Below are 16,263 nucleotides of genomic sequence, written 5' to 3'. Positions count from 1 at the left end.
AATAATAGCAGCTTTGCAGTGCACTGCAGCAGTAATTTTCATTCCAGTTTGCTTCTGTGCTTTGCCTGCAGGAAGCAGCCGTTGTTGCATTAGACATCCAGAAGGAGTCGCTAGTGGTGTATCTTCATTTGGTATGGGCGTTTTCTCTTCTGAGACAAGCATTCATTTCTGCAAAGTTAGCTCCTTGTTTTTCAGTGTGACAAGGAAACAACTACGGCTGCTTCACTGATAATTCAAACTGCATTTTGCAGTATTTTAGGTTTGGTTTCTTAAGAAATTTAGCTAAGGAGCCAATAACTTTTTTAGGCACAAAAAAAGGCTAGAGTTCGGTATATTGGCCTTGTTTTCACTGCTGCTTAACAAAAAGTAGTCAGTGCAACTGTTGTGGAACAGTTGATTTCTAAACACATGGACAAAATTGCTTCTGTATCTCTCGGCCAGAGACCTAGCTCTCTAAAAAAATCCCAAAAAACAGCTTCAGCGTGAGCTATCTTCTCTAAAACCTCAGTTTCACAACAGTTGCAAAACAGGACAGTGAAAACTCTGCCACTGAGTAGACCACTTCACATGCTTTATTTCAGCACCCAAAATAATTAAAAACATCTTGATTTATTATACATGTACAAAATAAGTACAGAATCTCTCTTTTAAACCATGAAAGTGGGTCTGCTTCAAATTCTTTTTTAAGAAACCCTTCGCAAGAAAGACATCAACAAACAACATAAACAACAGGGTGGGAGATGTGTGCTGTTTGGTTTTTGTTTTTTTAGTAAAGAGGAGTTTTCCACAGGGGCAAACAGACAGAAAGATCAACACTGAACACATGGGCAGGGAAAATGATATTGAACCAGACATATTTGCATGCAATACAATTGCAGTGATCACTTTTTCAGAGGACCTCTGTTATCAAACCAACACTTAAGAAGAAAACAATTGCACTGCATAGACAACAAGACAAGGAGTCAATTTAGTAGCACCAAAGGTTCTGCAGGCATTAAGTGGCAATGATTCCAGTACGACAGTGTGAGTTTCACCATCAAACACCACTAGCTGGACCTCATTGAATCGGTAATAGCACCTTTGAATGGTTTTAGTGTTCCCCCAATAGACTTGTGGTGTGTGACATAGCAAAAAGTGGGGGTGATGTCTTGTTATGAGGTAGCCATCTAGATTTTGCAATGAAGGTGAGCTTTTTAGTCTTGCTCTTTTGCTGGTGTTTGCTTTGTCTGCTCAGCGTTCAGGTGTTTTTCTCATTAATTTAGAACAAGAAGACACTTCACACTTTTTACAATTTATTTAACACCAGAAAAATGGTACATATCATTTGTTGTTTTCAATGTCCTTCTGCAGTGGTAGAAAATGGCAAAAGTCACCTGTGTTTCATTGCATGTGCAGATCTGGGTTGTTGTTTTTTTTGTTTGTCTTAATCTCCGGGGGGAAATTTTACACAAGCATATATTATTTTCTTGTTGCCAGTGAAAACAAAAGATTCTTTTTAAAGTGTCCTCGTAGTTGGTTTCGTTTGAAGTAGCAGTCCCAAAAAAAACTTCTCATGATTGGAAAGACACAAACACTGTCTTCAGTAGAGTGGTTTTAAGCATGTGGACCAATGGCAGCCAAATGAATGCATAGAAAGAGGATTTAGAGATGACTGCTAGAAAAAAAACAACAATGTCATGTCCATATTTCTTTCATTTTTACAAGAAGCAAACAGGGCCAACTTGGACGCCAAATTCCTGATCAGGTGCACCAACATCCATAGGAGCAATGTCAATGATGGGCAGGCGGGATGTTTTTGATGTCTTGTAGTCAATGACTGTCTTGCCCCATGTGCCAGTGTGTGACTGTAGAGAGAAACAGAAAGGAGACATTGTAAGAGATTAGTTTCTCTTTTCTTATACTTGGACCCTGTGTAAGTTTAGCCCTGGGGCAAAGAGAGAGCAAACTCACCGTGCAGCCATCCTCGCTGACACTGTATGTGAAGCGGCTGTTGCCCTCCGCTCTGATCTCGACGTCGTTGGATCCCTGGAGAAGCAGAGCCTTCTTCAGGTTGCCGGTGGCAGAATCCATGTAGGCGATGCTGTTCTTGCAGTGGTATGTAACGTTCTGAGAGGCCTGGTTAGACATCAGGCGCATGAAAGTCATCTGGATGTTGACATCCTCGAGATCAGCTCCATCGCTGCCATACTGGAACTGCGTGACGGAGAGAATAGAAGCACGCATAGTGTCACAGGCCTAATAGTAAAGCATGAATACTGTCCAGGTTTGTTCATTTGCTCTGTTTTCTCACCTGGAATCCACCGGTCATGGACTCGCTGAACCAGACGTGCTTCTTCTCTCTGATGTTCTTGCTGAGGTACCAGTTCTTCATGGGGATGGTGGACTCGCTGGGGTAGACACAAGTCTCACCAGTCTCCATGTTGCAGTGGACCTTGACGGCATCCAGAGGAGAGCCCTGGTTGGGATCAATCCAGTACATGCCTGTAATACAGGGACATCAAAAAAAGAAAGTCTCACGCTGAGCTCACCCTCGTGTTATACTTTATCTAAAGGCTGTGTCAGAGAATTGATCTGCGCTCACCGCTCTTCCACTCAGGGTGGCACATCCTCAGATCACGGCACATGCGGGCTGGGCTCTTCTGGGTACCGTCTGGGCTGCGGATCTTCTCAACCTTCTGTGTCAGGGTCTTAAGGGTGGTGTCAACCTCCATGTCACGATCGCGCATGACATTAGGATCATCAGCGCGGTAGTGGCCACCACGCAGGGGATCAGGGGCCTTCTCCTGAACAGGCTGGCTGATGAACTCAATTCCACTGCCGGGAGGTCCAGGAGGTCCAGCAGGTCCGGGAGGTCCAGGAGGTCCCTGTTTTGAGACACCAGGGGTTGCTTAACTTGTCTGAAGGTGTAAGAATATGGATAAAGTAATGATAATTGCTCAACTTACAGCAGGTCCCATCTCTCCATTGCGACCACGAGGTCCAGGAGGTCCAATGGGTCCAGGCAAACCGTTCACACCATCCTTACCAGAGGCACCGTTTGATCCAGAAGGTCCCTGTGGAGGAAAACCAAATGATCACCTTTTGCCTTGAACTGATTGACAAATTTGAAGGAAAACTTTAAATAAAGAAAGTTTTGTGTCTGTTAACAGTAGTACTTACTCTAGGTCCAGCGGGTCCAGAAGCACCAGCAGGGCCTCTCTCTCCAGGGGGTCCCTAGAGACAGATGAGGATGCTAACATGAACTATGGTATAACAAAATATAGTAGAATATAGAAAATGTGATAAAATCAAGTTTAATAAGTCCATAAGTCAATTTTAAAAAGTGAGACTGATTAATGTTGTATTTTATAAAACTTGATGATGGATGTAACTAGCAACTGTTTATAAGACCTTAATAAACTCCAGTAAATATCCACCTGAATCTTAAATGCAAATCCAGCTGTGGGTAACAGGATAAATGCAGCTATCAGCACAAAGTTTTTATTTCTTCCAAAGTGCTAATGTGGTAACTGTTACTCACAGAAGGTCCGGGCAGACCAGATGCACCAGTGAATCCTCTGTGTCCCTTGTGGCCTCTCTCTCCAGCTTCACCAGCCTCTCCTCTGTCTCCCTTAGCACCAGCTGGACCCTGAATAAAAGAAAAAGAAGATCCAGATGCCATCTCATCATTAGACAGTAATCAGTCTTCTTGAATATGTAAAATTTACGTTTCATATTAATAATACATATTATACAATGAAAAACGTACAGAAGGACCACGAGCACCAGCAGGGCCAGAGGGACCAGCAGGACCAGAGGGACCCTAAAGGAAAGAAAGATATGAACATATGAATTCAGAAAAAATTCACAAGTGTGTTCATTTTGTTTAAATGTGCTCAAGGTAGCTACAAAGTGGACTTACACTCTCTCCACGGTCACCAGTTTTGCCAGAGGGGCCAACTCCTCCAGGAGCTCCAGGAGCACCAGGAGGTCCAGGGGGACCACCCAAGCCAGTCTCACCACGGTCTCCCTATGAGTGCACATTTCCAGTGAGAAGATAGTTTCATGCATGTCAATATTATCAAATTAGCCAAGTTAAATAGGGTTACCTTAGGGCCAGAAGGACCATCACGACCAGGTGCACCATCATGACCAGGAGATCCCTGTGGAAGTAAAGCAGTAAAGATGTTCGCCAGCAAAACTGAATTTGTGGGAATTGTGAGTGCATTTTTAATTGTACTACCTGAGTAGCCCGATTAGCCCAATTAATGGTTAAAGTACAGAAAAAAGGGACTTCTTACCTCACGGCCAGCCTCTCCAGTAGGACCAGACAGTCCAGGGGGTCCAGCAGGTCCAGGGGGTCCGCGCTCACCGACAGGTCCAGATGATCCCTGCTTTCCAGGCTCACCCTAAAGAAAGTGCATAAGAAGTCAGTCCTCTAGATTCCTGTGGATGCTCTTTGCAGAGCTGAACCTTTCTAAGCACCACCCAGAGAGAGAGACGCATATGAGAACCCAAATGTCCAATGTGATCAAATCAGCTATTAGCTGGTCTTTCACCTTTAGTCTGTGTGATGTCAGATGGACAAAAGGAAAACTGTGGAATATTTCCCAAGGAATATTGTAATATTGCCATGTCCTTACACAAGGATGGTTTATTTAACATTGTATGTGTCCAAATTTCTTTGCTACTAATTATATATTTCATAGTGAGTTTGCTCTTTGCAGTACTAGTTATTATTCCTTTAGCCTCAGTATTCGACAATGCATTACAAAAAGTTGTGTCCAAACAAATGCTGAAGGTTACAGGTCAAAAGGGCAGAGCATGACAATATAGACTCCAAAATATATTTGACCTAATAATTTAATGGGAAAGTGTATTATATATAATGTGTGTTTATCACAACAAATGCATGCTGTTACTTTGATCTGTCATGTTTTAAGTGATGTAATTAACAGACTCAAGAAAATGAACCAAGTAGTCTAAGATTTTTTTTTCATCTTCTGGTTGAGCTCACTGTATTGTCCCCTACACAGAACCCCCTATATAAGCAGACATAAAGGATTTCAGACACAAACTCACAGATGGTCCAGGCAGACCACCGAAACCACGCTCTCCACGCTGTCCAGGGAGACCTACAATACCACGCTGTCCAGCAATACCTTGGGGTCCAGGGATACCAGGGGCACCCTGCACATAAGGAAATAATGGTTAGTTATGTTTTAGACTTTCAAAAAACACATAGAATATCTATTATGGACCAAAAGGGTAACAGTGACTTACAGGGGCTCCATCAGAACCAGCAGATCCTTTCTCGCCACTAGGTCCTGGGGGTCCAGCAGCACCAGCCTCACCAGGGCGGCCAGCAGGGCCAGTCTCACCACGAGCTCCCCTTGCTCCATCTTTGCCAGTAGGTCCTCCGGGTCCAGGGGCTCCAGCAGCTCCCTGGAAACAACATACAATGTTATGGTAACATAAAAATCACTGATCGCTGTTCCAATATAACATAGATAGATCGCACTAAAAATGATCAGAAACTCACAGCAGGGCCAGGGGGTCCAACTCTTCCAGCAGGTCCAGGGAAACCAGTAGCACCCTAGCAAGACACACAACCAAACCAAATACGTGATCAATGAAGCTTTAAAACACATAAGCAACTGTAACTACAAATAATCTCATTGAGTTTGTAAGTCAGAGTGTCAAAAGAAAAACATGAATGAATACTTACAGGGGAACCAACACTACCACGAGCACCTTTGGGTCCAGGAGCTCCAGCAGGTCCCTGTTGACGGAAATATTTGCAAGTGAGGCATCTAATACCAACAATGCTAATTAAAATAGGAAAAATATGAATGTTTATGTAAACAGTATATGCAATTTCTTATGAACACAATAATGAATCTACGGTGCAAAACCCCCCAGAACATTTTATTCCATTTACTATATATTCACCAGATGTATACTACAAATCACAATGAAGGTCAATCTACCTGAGGACCAGCAGCTCCAGCAGGTCCGGTAGGTCCAGGAGGACCAGCATCTCCCTTGGGTCCACTGTCACCACTCTCGCCCTTAGCACCAGGCTGACCATCAGCACCCTGAGGTTGGAGATGAAAAGAAGAAATGCATCAATGCATGGCTTTTTTTGCGTCTCAAATGTTATCCAAAGTCAACAAATGTGACTTTTTTTAAGCATCTAAATTAGTGAAAAAAAGGGGCTTACAGGAGGTCCAGCAAATCCGGCAGCTCCAGGAGGTCCGTGCTCACCACGGTCACCCTGTTGAAGTAATAAAGAAAGGTCATTCAGTCATAATAATGTGCATATCAGAGTTATAAATATTTTGATTGTTTTTCCCCAGGTTTTAATCTGATTTTGAGTTTAGAAAAGAACTTACAGGGGAACCACGAGGACCACTAGGTCCAGCAACTCCAACAGCACCAGGCTCACCCTAAAACCAGAGGTGAAGGAGAAAAAAGGAGGTCAGTAGGCACATTGGTTGCTAATCCCAATCACGTATTTTATGATCAATGACACTTGCAGATAATCCACATTAAAGCCAAAATTAAGCAAAGCACTGAATTTCTATTTAACTCATGGTTGGTCTTATTATCTTTTAATATTGCATTAATGTGGCATGCTATTCATCATGTTTCATATAATTATGACATTGACTTATGCATACTGTAAGTGTGGGTAAAAATGTTGTAAGACTACTAACAAATTTCACTCCAGACATGAAAATTGAATGAAGAAAAGGTCCTGTAAACTTATTAAACTCGAACAGCTAATATTTGAAGGCCAAAACCAATTTTTTGTCCAATCTCACCTTCTCACCCTGAGCACCGGGAGGTCCGGGGACTCCAATAGGACCGGTCAGACCACGTGGGCCATCTTTGCCAGGGGCACCATCAGCTCCCTTGCCACCAGCCTCACCCTAAAAAGAGAAAGGTTACAAAAAGTTACTTGTGTTGATATAAAAATTACACAGCTACAGTTATTTGAATCATTACAACATTTCTAGAGTAATTAAATCTTTATTAAATATTGGGAAAACATGATATAAGATTTCACATGATATAACAGGTATAATACATAAGATATTTTATCTTCACTGAGCTTAAAAAAATTTAATGATGAGAAAATCGAACTGTGCACGCCTTTTTCTTTATACGAATGGGATTGGTGTGATACTCACATTCTCTCCTCTGGCACCGGGGAGACCAGCGGCTCCACGTTCACCAGGCATTCCCTGCATACCGGGGGATCCCAAACCACCGGGGGCACCGGCAGCACCAGGCTCTCCCTGGGTACACACAAAAACAGGAAGACTCACATTGTTATCCAGCTAATACAGGTCACTGGAGCTCAACAAATGAACCATGTTGGTAGATTTGTTTCTGTTATGATAAGCACAATGAGTTTAAGAAAAGGAGAATTTTGCTGGTCCTAAATCTTATTTTAGTTATTTGCACCAATGCCCAGTGATTTTAGTCTTGAGACATTTGTTGTTTTGCAGCATTTTCTAGTTTCTCTAACTCATGGGTTAATTAGTTTTGCACTCAAACCTGCAAAACTAAAGTGAAGAATTATCTTTACAGGCGTGACATTACAGGCTGATTACCACCAGGTGATGGGTGTTAATGTGTTTTTCTGGATCTCTGATATTGCTCTCTGTTGAATCTGAAGCTCAGGTTGTTTCTGTCATAAAAGCAAATATAAATTGTCCACAAAGTCACCTGTTGATGAAAAAAACACCTTTACTGCTACTTTTTTGCTTGTACACATTTATGTTTAGCAGTTTCTTTAACCCTTAAGCATGTGAAGCCATGGACTAATGACAACATGTTGAAGCAGAAAGCTTGCTCTATATGCTCTAAATATATTATTGTTTATTCTTGAAATGAAAGAATATGCATACAAAATGCTAAAATTACCTTTTTACAAGTACAGAGGAGGTAAAATCTATTGGCTTTATAGTGTGGCGGGTTACACCTTTACCTAACAGGCAAAAGATCCCTAGTTTAATCCCAGGAGAAGATTGGGGCTGCAACAGGAACCCTGCATAAGGATCTACCAATCAAATATGTAGTGATAAAAACAGACCTGCAAACTAATCTACGATATACAGGAGTGTGTGTTTTTAACATATGAGTTTTGTGATGGTTTAATAGTGTTGCACAGCAGCTACAAACACTAGATCATTTTTATATGCGATCCAGGTGAGGTCTGGGTTGAAAAATATGTCCTCTATCTTTAAAATGCAAATAAATAGGACTGTGACAAACATTTCTGAACTGAAAACCTTACAGTTCCTTTGCAACATAAATAACTTGCTTGCTACTTTTAAGTCTTTATATAAATATGATTATTCTTGGTGCCATATCCACTCTGAACATCTGATTTTTAATGAATGTGTCGTTTAAATGTCCAGGCAGGCTGGTTTATACTATAAAAGAAGAACTTAAAAACAAAGGGCAGAACTACTGAATAGTTTGCTCTCCTTGTGTTCTGAGAAAAGCTGGGAGTAGAAACATACCTGAGTAAATATGTGTTTAGTTTTTGGTGGTTTACAACTTGACATCAGGTAGATTTTTCAATTTTATTTCTGTGCCATTTCAAAAAATGGACTGGATTTGACACACAGCAAGAAAAAAAAGGAATCTCAAATGCCAAATCAGTAAAGTTTCTTCATCGTTTAGACGTTTTTCTGACCTACCTTAGGTCCATCGTTACCAGCGGGTCCAGGAGCACCACGGGGTCCGGTTGGGCCAGCAATGCCAATTCCACCACGCTCACCAGGGAATCCTCTGTCACCCTGAAGGAAAGAAGGAACTCATCAGCCACAAAATGTTTTGCCAGTAAGTTGATGTCTACCACAGGAGCTGAAAATGTTTTGCTTCTGCAACAGAGGGGATACTCACTCTTGGTCCAAATGGGCCAGAAGGTCCTGCCTCACCAGGAGCACCCTGAATAAAAGAAGGAGAAGGGAGAGGGTTATGACGTCTGACTTACTGTGTCAACATGAAGACAGAAGGGGGGAAAGCTGGTTCTAGTGTGTCCTTTGTAACTGACTACATACCTGCTCACCAGGCTTGCCAGTCTCACCAGTAGAACCTTGGGGTCCAGGAAGTCCCTGCACAGGGATGAAAGGTACAATGTTTTAGGGTTATCAACTGATGTTATAACACAACAATAGATATGAGAGTGCTGTGGCTGTTGGAATAATGTCTAAAGCCCACCTGGAATCCAGGAGGTCCAGCGGGTCCCTGCTCTCCTTTCTCTCCAGCAGGTCCCTAAACAAAAAGACGAGAACAAAATGATACAATGCAAACTCTGATTCACCATAAGCATCCATGTCAGCCACATAAAAGATACAACTATGGCTTCTGTCCTCTGATACATCAAACTACTCAAATGCTATGCAAACATAATTTCTGTTTAATAATGCAGATAAGATACATACACCGGGGCCAGAAGGTCCAGGAGCACCAACATCACCGTCTTTGCCTGGAGCACCCTGTGATTAAAAACAGCCAAATGCTCGACTGTTACACTCTGTTTCCACTATTATATTAATATATACAGTCTTTAATGGTGGAACTTGTTTTAAGTGACTGTTTAAGTGGGAAAAGTATAATTACTTACAACAGCGCCAGCAGGTCCAGTTGCACCTCTCTCACCAGGTTTACCACCATCACCCTAGTAAAAAGAAATAAGTGCATATTTATATCTGCCACATGGGGAAATTCTGCTCTATTATTTCTATTTAAACTAATTTCTATGGGCTAAAAAGAAAAATCACATCCATGACATCTGGAAAGACAATGAGCAGAAAAGCTCTGTAAACTCACAGAAGCTCCCTTGGGTCCGGGGAATCCCATAACTCCAGGCTGTCCTCTGGATCCACCGGGGCCAGGAGGTCCAGGGCGACCATCTTGTCCAGAAGCACCCTAGATATAAAAAACAAAAAACAAAAAATGAAGTTCTAAGAGTGATGTAACATATAACATATGTTTATTTGATGCTCAATACTTACAGCAGGTCCAGCTTTGCCATCAGGTCCAGGGCTTCCAGGGCTACCAGTCATACCCTGAGGAGAACAGTTAATGTGTAAAATTCATGACCAAAACATCACAGAAATGTTGCATTTGAAGAAGTACATCGTCGTGCTAACCTTCAGTCCAGGGGCACCAGGAGCACCAGGGCTTCCAGACTCACCAGTGACTCCCTGAGCTCCCATTGGGCCAGGGGAACCACGCTCACCTGGGGCACCCTGTAATATAAGTTAATAAAAGATCTAGAAGCTGTGATACTGGATACAATTTATGACTTAAATGATCAGTAATGGCTTGTTTAGCTATTCTGATAGGTTTGAATAAGTTGGAGTAAGGTGGCTAAGTGATTTTAGTTGACTAACTCACCTTGCCACCAGCACCTCCATCAGCACCAGGGAAACCACGGGCACCAGGGGCACCCTAATGGTAGAACAGAGACACCGACCAAGTCATTAAAAGGGAAGTAGGTGCTGGGCTCCAACTACTAAGATGAATCCCCGTGGGAATTTAGCACACTGCAATTTCAGAATACTTTGTAGAAAAAGAAATCAAAGGGTTTCAACATGGACATTTTCAATTAAAACATAATGAGTGATGGTGAGAGTGTTGGCTATTTTAATGCTGTTTTCCATAAGGCACACAATTTCACAGGGTCGAAGATAAAGAGGGACAAACATACACGCTCTCCAGGGGGTCCACGGGGTCCAGCACCACCAGGCTCTCCACGAGCTCCTCTCTTTCCCTCCTCACCAGAGGGGCCAGCAAGTCCCTGAACTCCAGCGGGTCCCTGCAAAAGAAAGGAAATTTCATTAAACCAAGCATGAATTTATTATCTTGGCAAGATGCAGTGGAAACTGTTCAGGATCATTGTATTTTGAAACTTACAGGCTCTCCCTTGGCACCAGGCTCTCCCTTAGGACCAGAGGGACCAGGGTCACCCTGTTGGCAGAAGCATACACATTTTATTTAGCTATCAGGTAATCTAGGATCTATAAAATACTGACAAAAACATTAAAAAACACTAAATCAATTGCCAACGCACATTGTTACCCTTAGGGCCAGGAGAACCAACAGCTCCCTGAGCTCCAGCAGGACCACGACTACCGGGGAAGCCAGGAGCACCAGCAATACCAGCAGCACCCTACAGATGGAAAATGTGGGGTGTAAGCACACTTCATGTGCAGGACTGAAATGGAATAAATGTAATCATTGTAAATGATACTTACAGGAGCACCCTTAGAGCCAGCGGAACCATCAGATCCAGGAGCACCCTGTTAAAAGAGGAATAATATAAAATGTTGAAATTGTTCACTGTTTTTTTATTATAACATCTGAGATAGACATGATGGTATGTGTAAGTTGAGCATCTACTCACAGCAGGTCCAGCGGGTCCAGCAGGTCCGGGGTTACCAGGCTCACCACGTGCTCCCTGGGGTCCCTCAGATCCACGGCCTCCTGGAGCACCAGTCTCTCCCTGTGCACAAAGAGAAAAATATTTCATAAATCTGCACCGCCAATATTATGTCTGTGCTCTGATAAAGGAGAAGGAGACCACACTGAACATCAGAAACATAATTTAAAGATTAAATATTATATACACACTAAATATCACTCAAAAGACAGGCAATTTTCTATCAAAGCTATGGTGTATTGCTCTTAGCTATACAAGTGGAAAATAAAATGTATTTTGAGCGTAACACATGCACCTAACAATATTATTTATGAAGGAATTTGAGCACAAATAATGTGTGTTTTTAGAGACATAACTGTCCCCACAATAATCCTAAAGTGATTTATCTAGAAAGAAACTTCAAACTGCATGATTGTTCTGTCATCATGACTGTTTTTTTTTATTCTCCTCCTCTTTATTCCTAAAATAAACCAGGAATTTGTGACATCATAGTAGGTGAAAGTTACAGGATATTTAAAATAGCTCCTTCGGTAATGGCATCAGGAAGGAGAGGCACCAGAGATTAACGTGCTATTAGAAGCCTACTGATGCCATCTGGTGGTTAGACTGTTCACCTGAAGTATAGAGTATTAGGCTAAATACGCTATTAGCAATTTTACTGCTTGGGTAATAGGCTACAATCCATGCTAACCTTGGAGTATATTGTAATTCAAATGGCCTGAGGGTGAAATCTGACCAGTGCCAAGAAGCTTTAGGCATTCAAAGAGCTTTACAGACCAGATGTGTAAGAAAAGATTGAAGTGGGTTAAGCCGAGACCTTTCTCATGGGAGAGGAGAGATGCATGACATTGGACACAAATTTCTCATTTTGGGAAATTCTGTGTTTCTTGAGTTAGATGTATGTAGCTTCTACACGATTCTTACCAGGAAGTTTGCTCATTTTAAGTCCAAACAAGGCATAATCACACAGAGTCCCCGTAATGTTCTACTAATAAGCTATAATATATATATAATACTTGGGGAGTTGATGAGACACCTAGTGAGGGATTAAGGGGATAATAAGCTAAAATATTGTCATGGTTCTCCAGAGCTTTCCTTGGCTACCTAAATTTTGAGATTAGACTTGAGAGAGCTTTACTGTCAACATTATCTAATGGTTATAAATATAAAGGTCAATCAGGAAAGCTATTATGATATCATATGTACTCTTGAACTCTTTTGGGTGACTTACCTTAGCACCAGCACCGCCAGGGAATCCAGAGGGGCCAGCAGATCCAGTAGGTCCCTGAAATTTAATATAGAGCATATTAAGACACAATGCTGAGCCACAAACATTGTAATAAATTGATTGGAAAGCTGAGGAAGAATCCCTTCGTTTATGGTATGAATCTCTTACTAAAGCATTTTGCGAACAGATCTAAATTATAGTCTCGAATGAATTTGAAATGAGCAATGCAAAATTCAGTACTTACAGGAGGACCAGCAGGACCGGTGTTGCCATCATTACCACGAGCACCCTGCAGAGGAGAGAAGAGATTACATCAAATATTTTCAGATCCAACCAATAGTAAGACACGAAACATGAGAGAAGAACACAACAATCTCCCAGCTTTTGTGTTGTTTTTCAGTAGTAATTATGGGTCTTTTAATAAGTGACTAAGGAGAGGAAAAGTGCTTACAGCAGGGCCGGGAGCTCCAGGGCGGCCTCTCTCTCCGGGAAGACCACGAGCACCCTAGAAAAGACAAAAACAACCAAGGTCACAAGAAGGTTTGGCCTAGTTTTTGAAGATATGCATTGGAAAAAATGGCAGTGATGCATCTAATCTGAACTGTTATTACAAAACAGTGTTTAATCCTTAAAATGATTCATATGTCAACAACTTGATTAATGGGAGCAAAAACATACCATGGCACCGGGGATACCATTCTCACCAGAAGCGCCAGGCTCTCCCTGTAAACAAATACAGGAAAAAGACAAGAGATCAGCTTTAAATTGTGGTTTTATAATGATGCAGACTAATATCATTTCACAATGAAATGCCATCATTGTGAAATCTTACCTTAGGGCCAGCAGGTCCAGAGTCTCCCTTGGCTCCATCTAGACCGCTGAAGCCCTACAAAGAAAATTAGCGAGCATTTTAAACTCAATCACCACTCATAACTGTTTAAAAGTGATTTTTTTTCTTTTTATTACTATTCAGACTCACTCTGTGTCCCTTGATGCCTGGAAGTCCAGGGGTGCCAGGGAATCCACGAGCACCCTGCATGAGAAAAAGAAGAATGATGTGAATAACTTCGACTGCATTTGGAAGGTAGCACAATGAGGCCTGGAAAACTAAACATAATGGATAAATATGTGGAAATGAATATATTTCACAACAACTTGTTTGCCCCTACATACATGCTGAATAACAGCTTTTCTCCGTTTAGGTTTCATTTTTGGCCTACCATCTCCTGACCTTTGCCCTAGTGGGAACCACTCACCTGAGGTCCAGCAGCTCCGCGCTCACCGGGGCGTCCAGGTTTGCCAGCCTCACCCTGTTGTAAACACACAGAGACGCGATGAGGGATATGAAGTAAGCTCGTGCAAACAAACAATCAACAAAAGCAATTACAGACCTCAACACATTTAAAAGAATAGCATATTCACTATTTTAAGTGAACCAATATTAGTTATGTGTCCCAGTTAGCTAGGCATGACATTTCTGTATGAAGTGTCCCAGCAAACAAGCATAGACATGAAATAAAATTCTCAATAGATCACTTACATCATCTCCGTTCTTTCCAGGGGGACCAGCAGGACCACGAGAACCCATTGGACCCTAAAAACACCAATAAATTACTGGATTAGCAAAACACACTACTGACTATTTTAAGCAAGTGTCTGAATATGCTCTGTGCTGCTCTAGGTACAGCACAGGGAATTGGTTGGCATGAAAAAAGTGATTTGTGTCAGTAGGTCAGTGATTAAAACAGGAAGTAGAATGAATACAGGAAGTATTCTGTCTAAAGACTTTCTGGGGTTCACAACCGACTTTTACACTAGCTCGAACTGGAAAAAGGCACAGACAAAACAAGGGAAGGTAGAGGTTTAGTAGAACGTCATGTATACTCACAGAAGCTCCGGGCTCACCAGGCTCTCCAGGAGGTCCAGTGAAACCCTGAGGACCCTGAGGGACAACAAGAGAAACATTTCAGTGTAATAGCTTCTTTAAAGTATTCATTTTCCTGTTTTACATCTAAAGCAAGAAAACATGTAGGGAAGAAATCTCTGGCCTATTGTAATTGCATGGTTTTACAAATGCATGGAATACTTGGACTACCATTTATTTAATAGAGAAATACTTACAGGGGGGCCGGAAGATCCAGGAGGACCACGGGCACCCATAGGACCCTATTGACGAAGGCAGAGAAGAAGCCAATAAATACTTGCACCTATACATAATTATCAAATGAGGGTATTTTGAGAGAGATAAAACCTACTTACCATTGGGCCAGGAACAGGTGGGCCACTAGATTTTGAGTGGTCAGAATATTGAGGAGAGAAGTTCTGTGGGAGGAGCACACAAAGAGTTAATCACCAAACACCTCAAGGTACAGTTACTGACCCAATGTAGTGGAAGACAATAGAAGAGCATGAAAAACTTTGCACAGCACACCATCTTCCCCCCTACTGTTAGGTCACTGTTGTATGTTACATAGTCACTTGCTAACACACACCCTATAGTGTAAAGACTCGTTTTCTAAGGTAGGAATAGGATGTTCTGTATGGAAATCAATATGATCTATTCAAACATGGAGATTTTATAATAGTAAGAATCCTTTTATGTATCAGTTCAGGTCACTAGATAAACTTCGAGCACTCTTCACTTTGAGACATTAATGTGAGGAGAAGGGAGCTGTCAGTACTCTCAGTGCTGAAATACACATGGAGGAACTGTCCCAGCTTTGAAGTGAAATCTTCAGCACCTTGATTATTAAATTGGCGTTCAGTATAGAACTGAAGACAATCCATGCCAGATGGCAGAAGTAACATGGAAGAATGAGATGGGTCTCATTTGTCATCAACAAAACTCAGTCCCTGTCTTGGATGTTCTGATGCGATGATACTTACTCCGCCAAGGCCAGGGGGGCCAGGGGGGCCAGGGGGGCCAGGTGGGCCAGGATCGCCAGGGATTCCATTACCGCCGGGATAACCAGGAGGACCCTGGGGAAAAAGATTAATTAGCAATATTCAGGACTAGTTATTTCAATTATTTTTCTTAATTTCACAAAGCTTAATAGCAAATATAAAGGGTCTTACAATATAAAAAAGTGATGCAGATGTAGTTTTAAGTACTTAAAAAAGCTTCAAAGTTGGCCCTAATGTTTCTCCTCCTCCTCCAATTTGTCTTTAATCACTTGTGAAGTTTGCAATGACCTTTTGACCTTCTGACCTAATTATCAAAGGTCATCAGTAACAAGCAGCTTCATCAGAAAATCAGTTCATCAAATCAGTTTGTGAGGGCTCACTTAGCTGATGCATAGTGATTGTGTCTATTTTGACATTTTTAGCTAGTCAAGAATATAGGAAACAAAACATCCTCCTTCTAAAAACAAACACAACCAGCCACCTGTTATGCACCAATTATGGTGATTCAAAAGATTTGGAACTAAAGCTGAATAAAATATTATTATGTCTCATGAGAACAGCAAAAAACAACCATCTTTGCTTCAACACATTTCAGAAGAAAACCATATTTCTGAAAGAGATAACAGACCCTTTGTCAGTTTTAAACAGACAAATGGCCATATATATATATATATATATATATATA

At 41.7% G+C, this 16,263-nt stretch overlaps 1 protein-coding gene across 3 annotated transcripts in view; it reads right to left on the bottom strand.

Annotated features, from left to right (window-relative positions):
• Positions 1–554: 554 nt before the first annotated feature.
• The window catches only part of col1a1b (collagen, type I, alpha 1b), an 18,372-nt gene continuing 2,663 nt past the window's right edge, over positions 555–16,263 (bottom strand). The window contains exons 5-51 of one of the 3 annotated variants that reach the window (XM_005725888.2): positions 15,561–15,653; positions 14,934–14,996; positions 14,796–14,840; positions 14,563–14,616; positions 14,215–14,268; positions 13,931–13,984; positions 13,654–13,707; positions 13,507–13,560; positions 13,353–13,397; positions 13,126–13,179; positions 12,919–12,963; positions 12,678–12,731; positions 11,411–11,509; positions 11,262–11,306; positions 11,078–11,176; positions 10,921–10,974; positions 10,715–10,822; positions 10,402–10,455; positions 10,155–10,253; positions 10,017–10,070; positions 9,832–9,930; positions 9,626–9,679; positions 9,444–9,497; positions 9,220–9,273; positions 9,060–9,113; positions 8,902–8,946; positions 8,697–8,795; positions 7,176–7,283; positions 6,807–6,914; positions 6,375–6,428; positions 6,203–6,256; positions 5,970–6,077; positions 5,708–5,761; positions 5,522–5,575; positions 5,263–5,424; positions 5,062–5,169; positions 4,281–4,388; positions 4,089–4,142; positions 3,902–4,009; positions 3,749–3,802; positions 3,521–3,628; positions 3,160–3,213; positions 2,946–3,053; positions 2,582–2,864; positions 2,291–2,481; positions 1,951–2,193; positions 555–1,844 (exon numbers count right to left, since the gene is read on the bottom strand). In XM_005725888.2, the coding sequence (XP_005725945.1) occupies positions 1,698–1,844; positions 1,951–2,193; positions 2,291–2,481; positions 2,582–2,864; positions 2,946–3,053; positions 3,160–3,213; positions 3,521–3,628; positions 3,749–3,802; positions 3,902–4,009; positions 4,089–4,142; positions 4,281–4,388; positions 5,062–5,169; positions 5,263–5,424; positions 5,522–5,575; positions 5,708–5,761; positions 5,970–6,077; positions 6,203–6,256; positions 6,375–6,428; positions 6,807–6,914; positions 7,176–7,283; positions 8,697–8,795; positions 8,902–8,946; positions 9,060–9,113; positions 9,220–9,273; positions 9,444–9,497; positions 9,626–9,679; positions 9,832–9,930; positions 10,017–10,070; positions 10,155–10,253; positions 10,402–10,455; positions 10,715–10,822; positions 10,921–10,974; positions 11,078–11,176; positions 11,262–11,306; positions 11,411–11,509; positions 12,678–12,731; positions 12,919–12,963; positions 13,126–13,179; positions 13,353–13,397; positions 13,507–13,560; positions 13,654–13,707; positions 13,931–13,984; positions 14,215–14,268; positions 14,563–14,616; positions 14,796–14,840; positions 14,934–14,996; positions 15,561–15,653 (4,008 nt within the window). In that variant the 3' untranslated portion in view covers positions 555–1,697. The remainder of the gene's footprint in view (positions 1,845–1,950; positions 2,194–2,290; positions 2,482–2,581; positions 2,865–2,945; positions 3,054–3,159; positions 3,214–3,520; positions 3,629–3,748; positions 3,803–3,901; positions 4,010–4,088; positions 4,143–4,280; positions 4,389–5,061; positions 5,170–5,262; positions 5,425–5,521; positions 5,576–5,707; positions 5,762–5,969; positions 6,078–6,202; positions 6,257–6,374; positions 6,429–6,806; positions 6,915–7,175; positions 7,284–8,696; positions 8,796–8,901; positions 8,947–9,059; positions 9,114–9,219; positions 9,274–9,443; positions 9,498–9,625; positions 9,680–9,831; positions 9,931–10,016; positions 10,071–10,154; positions 10,254–10,401; positions 10,456–10,714; positions 10,823–10,920; positions 10,975–11,077; positions 11,177–11,261; positions 11,307–11,410; positions 11,510–12,677; positions 12,732–12,918; positions 12,964–13,125; positions 13,180–13,352; positions 13,398–13,506; positions 13,561–13,653; positions 13,708–13,930; positions 13,985–14,214; positions 14,269–14,562; positions 14,617–14,795; positions 14,841–14,933; positions 14,997–15,560; positions 15,654–16,263) is intronic. The other 2 variants (XM_013909007.1, XM_005725891.2) reach the window with 2 other exon arrangements.

Source organism: Pundamilia nyererei, unplaced genomic scaffold, assembly GCF_000239375.1.
Source record: "Pundamilia nyererei isolate P.nyererei 1_Seehausen unplaced genomic scaffold, PunNye1.0 scaffold00017, whole genome shotgun sequence".
NCBI lineage: Eukaryota > Metazoa > Chordata > Actinopteri > Cichliformes > Cichlidae > Pundamilia > Pundamilia nyererei.
This window is presented reverse-complemented; position numbering and strand designations above follow the sequence as displayed.